Genomic DNA, 12,865 nt, shown 5'->3' with positions numbered 1-12,865 from the left:
CGATTTCCTTACTTTAAGAAACATCAGTATTGCTTGCACCTGGAAGCAACTTTTATGCAAAAACAAGCTGAGATTGCTGTTCGGGGTGAGCCAAGGCTAGTTCCGTCTTGAAGGCTGTACTTTGACCTATACTTGTTAACATTAAATACATTGTGACAGTGGATTTTTTTCTCAAATGATATGGCTAAAATTACCCGTTTTCCTTCGATTTCCTTACTTTAAGAAAGATCAGTTTTGCTGGATCCTTGGAGCAATTTTCATGCAAACAATTATTATCTGTATTTTCTGTATTTAAAGATATTTTTTTTAGAAACTTGTAAGTTCAAAAAACATATTAAGCAAGATTATAAAACGCAAGATATTTTTTTTTATCGAGGATCTTGAATTTCAATATTGTTGAAAGATGAACAGACATGTATATATAACTACAACCAGGGACTTTCTATACTAGTCTAGTATATACTTAGTATAGAAAGTCCCTGCTACAACGAATGGGAGTGTTTACCTACTAAGGCATTGACCATAATGTTCTCTTACGATCGGGAAACTTAAAAAAACGATCCAACAGCTGATTCAGCAGGTAACGAATTTCCGATATCTTAAAAGATTCACAATACAAAAGGAACATCCTCTGCTTAAATAATCGAGCTCCCAAATAGATGTGAATAGTTAAGTTTTTATTCAAAATTATCGAAAGCAAAGTTTCATATGTGTTCTCATACGAATACTGACCCCCTCAATACTGAATAACAGACGGACGGCCACACGATAAAAAAAAATAAAACAAATACTGAAACGTTTACTTTCGATCAAAAATCCGAAAAATGACAGACATATCACGTATCATGATAACAGTGGTTGTTTATAATATAAATTCAAGTTCTTCGTGTACATATTGTCAATATTTTATTTTTTTACTTCAAAAAAAAATTTTGGTGTAGAAAATTCAGGGAGTTGCCTCCCCTGCCTCATAGGTAGTTACGGCCCTGAGAATATAATGTTATTTAAGGGCATACGATACAGTTACAGGGAAGGTAATGACGTTGCTAACGTAAAATGTTATTTTCGCGACGTCAAACTATGAAATATCGGGAAAAGATGCATTTTTCGACTATTTTTTATCATTCAAACTGATTTAATTTGAAAACGAGTGCATGGACCCCTATTTTTTAAAACGACATTTTGTTTCATTTTGCAGGGAGATTATGTGGACCAAATTTTATTAAACTGTAAATAGAGGATTTTTTTTAATTTTGATAAATATACAGCAAAAAAATACGATTTTTTCTTAATTCATGACCATTTGATAAATATGAGTTATTTCTGAATAAAAAATGCATATTTTTTTAGGATACTTATAAAATACAAAAATTACCGATTATTTAACAAAAAAACAATTTGTGTTTATCTTTTCAAACAAAAAAGTTATGTCTTTCTTTCGAAAAAGAAAATACGGATACAAATCTGAATTTTAAGCAAATATACAAAATTTCGACCTAATTTTACTCAAAAAGTAGCACATGAAGGTATATTTTTTATTACATATTTGATTTAATCAGGTAGAAAATAGCCTACATGCAAATTTTCATCAACTTGTAAATACAGGTTCAAAACTGTATCGTATGCCCTTAAGTGCAGTAATTGCTGTTCAAAACTGTGTAAGGCTAGAACAAGGATGTCAATTCCAAGTATAAATAGCCTTCTTAACTACCTTCTCAAATAGTAACTATGTCGATTCTTTCTAAGGATAAATTTCTATCAAAACGATTTCACTGTGCTTGTTGAAGCTTGGACAATTATGGTAGAATAGTCGCAGATTGCACTTCAATACAATATGGAAGGGTGAATAAATGTTTATTTGTATTACTATTTGGGTATGTCTTCTCAACTTTTCCTATGATCCATATTCATTACAACTATTTCCCCACGAGTATGTGCTTAAGAACGGGTTATTACAATTAACAGGACCGATTCCGACTTTTTCATGAAAAGAACCATGAACTATTGTAACTTGTAACCCAGTGATAGTCTTTACTTACCTGGTATCGAGTGTCCCTGTGTAACTAAAAAATGTTGAAAAGGAACCGGTTTGTTTCCCTGATCACTCGAATTAAAGCTTAAAAAGTATAATTAATCTATCACACAACTGAGTGAAGATTTTGTCAATGAGATATTAGTCTCACTCAGGCAGTACAATTTAATGATTTTGAATATGTCTTACATGATTTCTTTAAGCCATATTAAGAAGAATTTTAAGTGTTATAAAAAAGCATCACCAGAAAACACAAACCCTAAAAACCAAATATCTTAAAATGGTCCTCAATACAAATACAAATCAAACTAAAAGAAGTATGCAAAACGAACAAGTCTTCAAATTAGAAATGATAAAAAGAAAAACAAAACAAAACAGAAAAGCAAAACGCAAATCAAACAGAAATACAAAACACAAAACGTTGTACATTTTTCAGTATAAAACTTCTCCATTTTATTAAATTTGTGTTCTAAAAATTGCACTACATTGCACTACAAGTAATATTCATTATGTTAAAATGTGAATACATAAACTAATGCAGTTAAATCCTGGGACTATTATACTTAGTATAATGTTCCCAGTTAAAACTCACATTGGCTACCAACATTTAGTCATCACATGTACAGGAATTGATTATATTAATCTCCCAATATTAAAGGTAGCAGATTTTCAATAATAAATGCATCTACCAATAACATTTATGGTACACATTTTTCTACTTAAGGTTATTTTAAATAAGGTATTTAAAGCTAATTTAAAGAGGATATATATATGCAACATTAGTTGAAATACTCCTACTCTCTTTGTAGCAAAATGGATATCTTTTAAATATCTTTAAAGTTAATGTATAATAAATGCATCTATCAAATAACATTATTGGAACATATATTACTGCACCAGATGAGCATCATAAATAAATATCTATTCAGTAAGTTATTCCAAGTTCTGTATTCTCATTAGTTCCTGTTCATACAAATTTGTTTGACTGAGAAGTATGAAGGCTGAATTGCCTCTTTATGCTAGCATATAATGTTACAGTGGCGGATCCAGGGAGCAGGTTCCGGGGTCAGAAGCCCCCTTTTTTTGTGACGATCAATGCATTTGAATAGGGACATATAGTTGGAAACCCCCCCTTTTAAATGGCTGGATCCGCCCTGTGTTATAAATAGATATGTTCTACTGAAGCTATGGTAACACCACTTAAAACAAAAATAATAATAAAAAAAAGGATTTCAAGAGAATTGAACATCTTCTTTCCACTGGAAGTCCTATTTTCACCAAAAAATCAGATATATAGGTAACAATGAAGACAATTTACTACTTTGAATCATGTTTGTGTGTAATATGCAGATTTCTTATTCTAATTCTCTTCATGCTGGTTGGCATATAAGGCTGTTACAATATTAAAACATAAACATGCACAACGTGTAATACATTTGAGTCTTGCTTATATCACAGTTTAGCTATAAATTAAAATGAACCAGTCAAAGACAAAAAATGATTATGAATTCACTGATAACCAGAACAATTGTTCTAACCATAGTATGGACATGTTAATATAATCTAGATCCAAAATGAACACAAAAATACATATCAAATATATCAGACTGATTAAAATGGGTAAAAAAGTAACCCTGCCATATTTGTTGTTGTTTATGCTGTGCTTAAATTAAACTCCTTGATTAAAACTTAGTTAAATGATTCATGAATGCTCTGCTTTCGGATAAAATTTCAACCAAGAAATACAGCTGTCTGAATAATTGAAGGTAAATTTTTTTTAAATTATATGCATCAAAAGCACTTATCATGATTTACATCAGGAATGCTCAAACCCAAAGGCAAGTATGTATAAATACCTGAATATATGAAAGGGTCATAATATAATTCCCCAACCATTTAGAGGGTTGTAAAATGATAAGATTGATAATCTATCCTTCATTTTCTGTGACCATCTGATCAGAAACCGTACAACTTTACCATGGTTTACTGTCTTGTTTGCGTCCAGGTTTAGGTTCATATCTTAACATTGTCAGCATGGTCAGATTAAGATCTACTCATTCTTACCTTCCATGTCCTTATAAAACCTCTGCAGCTTAATCGAGCATGCTTTAGTAAGCTAGTATATTATTAAATGATCTGCTACGATCAACATTAATTTTCAATGCAAAAGAAATGCTCTCTCCTATAACAAATGTAATTGTGCAAAAAATTATGATCCTTAAAGCTGAAAACAGTTCCTCTACAAACCAATTTTTAAATACAATTCAGTTTTGTTTATAGGGTAAATATGAAAAGAAAAACTTTTAGGAAATGTTGCCTCAGACAAATAAATCCCCAGCAACAGTATTCTGTCACCAGGTAAAACAATTCAAAACTGACATGATTACTACATTGCTTATGTCATATAAATGAGACTAGATAGTATTTAGGTGTTGATAAGGCACTAACAATTTTGTTTAGGATTTTTTTTTTATGCAAACAAATTATTTTGTTTTAAAGAATCATGTACTTTATTATCTTGCTTTAAAATACTTTCTGAAATAATATTTAAATGTTCGAGAATTGGCTAGTCCTACTAGTCCTAATATTAATATATACAGGAACATCATAACAGCAAACTTATGTTGATGTAACCATGACACCCAACAACTCGTCAATGACCTGGAAAACAAAATAAATTTCTGATTAATAATAAAATAAACATGTTATATAAACATGATAAATAAGGCCCTTAGTTTTCTTGTTGAAATTATTTTACATTGTCATATCAGGGCCTTTTATAGCTGACTATGCAGTATGGGCTTTGCTCATTGTTGAAGGCCGTACAGTGACCTATAGTTGTTAATGTCTGTGCCATTTTGGTCTCTTGTGGACAGTTGTCTCATTGGCAATCATACCACATCTTTTTTTTTATATGAAGCTTTCTATTTCAGAAATGATAGTACACAGCATTTTATTATCACAATGACACCAATGAAGAATTTTTTTTTTAATATTGTGACTTAACTTTTACCATTGAAAGTTCTTGCTATTTTCATGACAAAGCACTGAACCATGTACATGATTCAAGTTGTGAGACATTACTGATGGTATTTTTTAAAATCCTAAATTTGAAACCACAAAAATAAAATCATAATACCAAACTAGTCAGTAGTGTATTTATATCAATTATATTGAGTTTGCTATGCTTGAAATACCTCTCTAGACTAACACTGGTCATGAACAACCAGACAAAAGATTAATATTGATTTTGGTAAAAAAAAAATGAAAATAATTATAACATATCTGGAACTCTATCATGTTTGCTATACAAAAATGAAGCCACATTTAACCTGCAGTGGAGCAAAGGTTATATCATTGATTTGCTTATCAGACGTAACATTTTCAATAAATCATACGTCTTTCTTGGATACTTTAGAAGAAATCATTGTTCTGTATTTGTATGTAATTTCAACATACCTGGAAGGGGCAGATTTCTGTGCATAAACCAGTAAATATTTAATGCGAATAACTTCATTGTTTTGTACAACATAATATTTATCTGGAACCTCTCCAGCCATGCTTCCTGTAGCCCTTGATCTGTTCTGATTATCGTCTACAATAAAGACAATCATGATGTTCAAATGAAATTTCGTAAGTATCAAGAAATGAGTTTAGATTGTTCAGGTTGTTCATATTGTCAATTTCACTCCATTCAATAAAATGCATTTAGTATAAGCAAAAGGTGAGGCTTGATTACAATGTATTAAGTTGGACATATTTTCTTGGACAGTCAATTTTGTGGTTTTATCCAAGTCTGCATTCAACCTAATAGAAAATTTGTAATTTCGTTGTTTAAATTCATTGTTCACCTGAACTGACAAAATCCAGGAAAATTGGTATCTAACAAATAATAATGAATCCACAGTACCAAAAATATTGGACAGTACAAAAAAAAACAAATATAAAAGCTGAGACAAACAATGCAACACATGGTACAGAATGTCATTAATAGCAATTATAAACAATAATTAGATATAGGAAGATGTGGTGTGAGTGCCAATGAGACAACTCTCCATCCAAATAACAATTTAAAAAAAAAGTAAAAAATTATAGGTCAATGAATGGCCTTCAACAGGGGAGCCTTGGCTCACACCGAACAACAAGCTATAAAGGGCCCCAAAATCACTAGTGTAAAACCATTCAAACGGGAAAACCAACGGTCTAATCTATAATACATGAAAAATCTTAAAGCTTCTGTAAAAGATATTCCTTGCTTAAGGATGTTTTCTTCTGACGTTCTGAAATCTCGATCTGGAATTATTCCCAAAACAAGTGATACAAGTGGAAAATATCAGTGAATTTTGAATATATTATAATCAAACATAACTCTGTTAAAAAATTGTGTACTTACAATAAAAAGTTTTTGAGTAATCCAGTTTTTAAATTTTACAACCAATCAAGTCAGTCTTTTTCAGAGATGGGTTCCATTACTTTCAATGTAATTGATTAAATTACAATTACTTTGTCATTTGTACAATTAAATTAAATTAATGATTACATCTGATTACAATGAATTTAAAAAAAAACCAACATTTTGAATGATTTGAATGAATAATTCTTTAATATACTACAGCATTCTTAGAAAGGACTATGTTTCATATATTATAAAATGATAACTTTAAACTTCATCTATTTAATAAACCATAAAAGTTTACTACATACATGAACATTGTGTCACTGGTTTTGATTATTTTGACTTCAATTGAATATAGCTTTATAAATAGTTTGCTGTTAATAGTCTTCTAACCTCTTCCAGACTTTACTTACAGCTGATTAACGATTACAATTACCCCAAGTCTGGTCTTTTTAGCCAAAATTTTGAGAAAATGGGTGAGGGGTACAAAAAAAGATTTTTGTGAATCATATACATCCCATATCATTTTTGTCTTTTCAAGTTTCTTAGATATGTATTTTTCCAATCATGTATAACAAAAAATTGAGATAATATGCTTTTTGTACTAAAAATTAAGAAAAATCACAAATTTAGAAAATTGACAGCATGGTAAATTTGACACAAAAAAGCATCAAAATATGATAAAACTTTCTTATATTTACACCTACCTATAGTTTTTTTTAAGTTAAATTCATTCAGATTGGTCCACTTTATCTTTATTGAAAGTATGAAAAATAGTTTAATTGTGGAACTTTGATTTTTTTCATGGTTATATGCCAAAAATAGGTAAAAATTGATGAAAAATGAGAAAAATCATCAAACTGAGTATTTTTAAAGTGCCATAGCAAAAAAAGAAGTGCACCACTATATGACTTTTTCTTCACCAATTATTTTTTTACAGTATTATAAACCAAAAGATCAGGATAAGAAAAAAAAGTTTAGTTCTATAAATTTTTGGCTCCTCGTAGGTGTACATCCTTTAAATTTGATGTGGGTGAAGATGAATAACCTCTAAATAATCAACTTGACATTGTAAGTTCTATACTTGCTCTCAATGAAACAAAGATGTTCTATGGAACAGATGGAAAATTACCTGTTTTTGTTTGACATTTAACAGCTGAATCATCAATCATCTCACATAAAGCCACACAGCTGATTTTCTTCCCTAGAGTACTATGTTCCCAGCCTAAACCCATAGGACTGTAGTGTAAAGACACTGACAATTCACTGGAGAGATATGTTCCTTCACCAAATACAGAAATCTAGTTAAAAAAAAAACCAGAAAAAAACAATTGATTTATTATGTTTCAAACGTATATAAGATATTTAAAATAGAAGTATAAATAGTGTTGAGAAAACTGAATATTTAACTTTCAGTTGAAGTTAAATTTGCATAACCTTCGTCTCACCAGGAGTAATATTGCTCTTAAGTCTGTCTGATCATACCAATCATACATTCCAAATTATCTCGTATGATGATAAAACATGCTTTTAGGTAATCACTTTTTTGTCTCTAATACAAATTCCAATAGCAAATACAAGTGAAATTATGTAAGTCCACTATTCACAATTAAAAAGGGAAGGTAGAGCTCACACTAATCATAACAGACATGTGTCACACTGTGGTAACATTAAATTCTGGTGCATTTAAGTGTATCCATATTACAACTTTTTGTAAAAGGTGTTACCTTATTCATATGTGAAATCAACCCATTGTGAAGTATAGAATGAAAATTTTCAAATCTACTTCCATGATATGCATACATCAGTGCTCTCCCATCTCTTTTTGCTTCAAAGGCAGCTCTTGCTGATTCACTGGGTAAAACTTCAAATATGTAGTCTGGCTTGGTACAAGTACCTGTGTCTTTGGTTAATTTCTTCAGATCCTCAAACTACAAAATAAAAATAAGTAAAATTGAAAATCTAATCTTCAGCAATCAATCACTGTTATAAATAAGGTATAAATAACCACAATTATTTGCCATTTGAAATTAAAGCCAACTGAACAGAACAACTGCACATATGCAATTGTAGTATCTTTTAAAAAATAAAAACAGCAAAATATGTCAGACTTGGTTCATGTATGGATTAATTAAGAATCTTCATACTTTATAAATCCCTTGATTCATAAATATGTGTTTAGTATAAGCATTTTGGTGTCAGCCCATAATTTCTTGATTAGTAACATCTTTACTTATGGTGTCAAAAAGTTTTTGATAACAAAATAATAACTTTACAGATGAAATAATATTCATAATATTGATCTATGGATAATGAAAATTTTTACTAACTGAAGTTATGGCCTATCAGGTGTAATACCACCATTGATTCCCCCCTATAAGTCTTGTTAGATTTGCACTTTTCAATGTAATGCATATTAGTCTTATTTAATTTGTTCTTTATTTTGACAACTTACTCCAATATCCTGTGTAGAACATATCTGAAACTGCTTATCTAATACCCACGAGACAAGGTCTAGGATTTCTTCACAAATATCAGATTTTTTCAATAAATCTTGTAAACTGGTAACTTTATCTGCACATTGCTCCTAAAAATGTATAATTTGAATACAATACATGTACAATAGTTATCAAAGGTACCAGGATTATAATTTAGTACGCCAGATGCGCGTTTCGTCTACATAAGACTCATCAGTGACGCTCATATCAAAATATTTATAAAGCCAAACAAGTACAAAAAAAAAAAAATGTACAAAGTTGAAGAGCATTGAGGACCAAAAATTCCAAAAAGTTGTGCCAAATACGGCTAAGGTACATGTAATCTATGCCTGGGATAAGAAAATCCTTAGTTTTTCGAAAAATTTAAAGTCTTGTAAACAGGAAATTTATAAAAATGACCACATTATTGATATTCATGTCAACACCGAAATGTTGACTACTGGGCTGGTGATACCCTCGGGGACGAAACATCCACCAGCAGTGGCATCGACCCAGTGGTGTAAATAGTTTTCAAAGGTACCAGGATTATAATTTAGTACGCCAGACGCGCATTTCACATGTATAAACAAGAATGTGTACATAGTACACGGATGCCCCACTGGCAGTATAATTTTCTGTGTTTAGTGGACCGTAAAATTGAGGTAAAAACTCTAATTTGGCATTTAAATTAGAAAGATCATATCACAGGGAACATGTACATGTATACTAAGTTTCAAGTTGATTGGACTTCAACTTCATCAAAAAATACCTTGACCAAAAACTTTAACCTGAAATTTGCACTATCATTTTTGATGTTCAGTGAACCATGAAAATCGGGTCAAAACACAAATTAAGCATTTAAAGTAGAAAGATCATATCATAGGGCACATGTGTACTGAGTTTCAAGTTGATTGGACTTCAACTTCATCAAAACTACCTTGACCAAAAACTTTAACCTGAAGCATGTGAAGCGGGACGAACGGACAGAAGGACGAACGGACGCACAGACCAGAAAACATAATGCCCCTCTACTTTCGTAGGTGGTGCATAAAATGTACAATGTATATAAAATTAATTACCAATATCCAGAGTTGGCGATCTACAATGTATTTCTCTCTCATATCGCATGAATATAAGATGGTCACAGATTTTAATCTAAGGTAACTTTTCATCATTAGAAAATATTGACAATTTATCACTACAGTCATGATAGTCCTCATCATGCTCACAGTGGCGGATCCAGAAATTTTCATAAGTGGGGGCCCGCTCCAGTCACGCTTCAGTGATTCCCTATATAAGTAACCAAATTTTTTCCCAAAAAGGGGGGCCCGGGCCCCCTGCCCCCCCCCCCTAAATCCGCCTCTGGCTCATTATTATAATAAATTATTTTGACTTTGGAAAAAATGTTTATTGGGAAATAAAATATTTGAAATATTTGAAACATTTTCAGATAAAAAATATAATAATGTTAAACTTATTCAAACCTATAAATTAGACAAAAAATAAACATTCATCAAAGCAGAATGTAGAAATAGGTTTGGTCTTAACAAGCAATATTGAAATACACAAAATGTACCAAATACGTAAGAAAAAAAAAAGATTTAAAAACATCACAATCTGTGAACATGGTGAACCAATACACAATCAGATTATCATCGATGTGAATATCATAACAGATAGATTCAAGCAAATTATTCATGTGTGATGCTAAAAAAGTAAGAAAATGCAGTTGGACAATGTTTCCCGATATTCTTTACACAATGTTACTGAATATAAATAAGAAGATGTGGTATATTATGTTCTGTTTTTTCGTTTTATTTTGAACATGTTTAAAACGGGGGATGTGGATTATATAAGTCAATATCAAACCATGTGATGAGTTTGACATTTTAAACTTTTATCTTTGTAATTAAACATAATTAAATGATGCAATTAATCATCTATCTTGATCAAGTGTGTTCTCCTGTCAGCCAGTGTCAGGTATGTAGATCTACCTGTAAAAGCGATTAGCCATCTTTAGCTGGATATCCCTCAGGGCTTTAAAACTGTTACAAGGAGGACACTTTGGATTTATATAATACAAAACCCCTAAGCTATCAAATGCAATTGGTAAGAAAAATGGCGACAGCTAGAGAAACGAAAATAAAATTTGGACAAAGGTGTGGATCATTTGAGGAAGAAAGAAAATTATTTGATGATAGCGGGGTCATTTGACGTGGCTGGCGGAAGACATTTTAGAGATCCCTGACCATCGTAACAGTTAACTTAATGTCTCATGTTAAAACCCAGTCATGCACTTATATAGTATTTTGAAAAAGTATGAAAACACAATATTATGATTTACCAATCGTTTGATATCCTTTTCACCATTATCTAAACAAAATGATGGTGGGAAGGGTCGGAGCACTGTGTCGAATCTGTAGCTTTGAAGAGCACCAACAAATAAGCTCCATCGCAAGTCTGCAGAAAGTGGGTCATACTTTATTTTATCTTTCAGCAACGAGTGTTTGTCAACTGTTTCACTTGACATTTTCAATTAGGCACTGGCTACGGTTACATGGAAATGTAACAATAATAAAAATATTATTGTTACATTGGAGACTAAATGCCGGAATGCATGGTTGGGTAAGGACCTGTTTAATTACGAATGTAACAATAATTATTGAGGCTACGGTTACATTGCGTTATTGTTACATGAAAAAAAGCAATGTACGATGGGACTAGTAATATATATATGTACGAAATAATAAAAGTCGAGGACATTTATTACATACATTTATAACATACAATTTATTTACTGTAATTTTTTATTTACAATGCCAATTTCTACAAATCCAGTAAGTTGTTTTTAAAGTCCGACACATTTTTGATGAACGAAATTACGTCCTCCACGGATACGTGTATAGTATACGTACATACATAATTTCTTAGTATTTAAGTAACAGTTAGCAAACTTTGCTTTTGATTATCAATTTGCGTCAAGTTATAAAGCTGTATGAAATGTATGTCTTGATATTGTTTCAGTTTCGTTTAAAACGCATCCCAAGTTTCATTTTTATTTTCACCAGAAACAAAATTGGTCCAAAGTATAATGGCAGTAATAAGAGTAGGTGTGCAGTTACAGTTCTTCTATAAAAGCATGCAAAACAAAACATTGATCAACTTGCTTGCTAGGTTTGCTTGGTTGTTTGCAAACAATAGGTAGGCGGAGTTTCAGTCTGTTTTTATATTTACTGGGATTGATTGGACAATAAGAATTGACATGAAATGAATTTAATGTTTATTGTCCAATCATATTCCAGTAAATAGTAAACACACTGAAATAGACTACCTACCTGTTGTTTACAAACATCCAAACAAATAAAGCAAGCAAGTTAATCAATTATTTGTTTTGCATGCTTTAAAAGAAGAACTGTAAATACTTTAAAAAAGTGAAACCATTGAACTATATTTTTCGCCTTTGACAGTCACACTCCTAATCTTGAGTAGTATCTTTAAGAACATCAAAACCATTAATACGTAGTTAAACTATTCAATTTGTACACCATTGGTTGAATAATAATATTTTATTATTTATCAGTATTGAATTACAAGTATTGTTTAGTACATATGAAAGAATGAAGCAATACAACTATAGAAGATTTAAGTTTAATCAATCTAGCGTACATTGCTGTTTTTCATGTAACAATAACGTAATGTAACCGTAGCCTCAGTAATTATTGTTACATTTGTAATTAATCGGTTCCTCACCCAACTTTGCATTCCGGCAATTAGTCTCCAATGTAACAATAATATTTTTATTATTGTTACATTTCCATGTAACCGTAGCCAGTGCAGAAACATTTTTTACTGTTTACGTTTACTTCGGTCCACTTCCGGTATTCGGGTAACTTCTTGAGTTTTCCATCAAAAAGGGAAAATAAGGACCATTCAAAGTTTAAAACACGCTGGAGGACATAT

The 12,865-nt window shown here is 31.1% G+C and overlaps 1 protein-coding gene across 1 annotated transcript; it reads right to left on the bottom strand.

Moving 5' to 3' along the window:
* Positions 1-4,398: 4,398 nt before the first annotated feature.
* LOC143073524 (protein mono-ADP-ribosyltransferase PARP16-like) lies at positions 4,399-11,448 on the bottom strand. Its single transcript, XM_076249148.1, has 6 exons — positions 11,250-11,448; positions 8,884-9,015; positions 8,156-8,359; positions 7,561-7,729; positions 5,492-5,627; positions 4,399-4,693 (listed from the first exon to the last, which is right to left on the bottom strand). The coding sequence occupies exons 1-6, from the start codon at positions 11,433-11,435 to the stop codon at positions 4,546-4,548; spliced, it is 975 nt and encodes a 324-aa protein (XP_076105263.1). The 5' UTR covers positions 11,436-11,448; the 3' UTR covers positions 4,399-4,545.
* Positions 11,449-12,865: the final 1,417 nt, after the last annotated feature.

This window comes from Mytilus galloprovincialis, chromosome 4 (assembly GCF_965363235.1).
Source record: "Mytilus galloprovincialis chromosome 4, xbMytGall1.hap1.1, whole genome shotgun sequence".
In the NCBI taxonomy this organism is placed as follows: domain Eukaryota; kingdom Metazoa; phylum Mollusca; class Bivalvia; order Mytilida; family Mytilidae; genus Mytilus; species Mytilus galloprovincialis.
Note: the sequence above shows the minus strand (reverse complement) of the source record. Positions and strands in the feature narration are given on the sequence as shown.

Excerpts from the sequence above, each read along its gene's own strand:
- LOC143073524 (XM_076249148.1), bottom strand. The coding sequence starts at position 11,435 with ATGTCAAGTGAAACAGTTGACAAACACTCGTTGCTGAAAGATAAAATA. Across the intron at positions 8,360-8,883 it reads GTTCTACACAGGATATTGGA|TTTGAGGATCTGAAGAAATT; the intron begins GTAAGTTGTCAA and ends TTTATTTTGTAG. Across the intron at positions 4,694-5,491 it reads CAGAAATCTGCCCCTTCCAG|GTCATTGACGAGTTGTTGGG; the intron begins GTATGTTGAAAT and ends TTTGTTTTCCAG.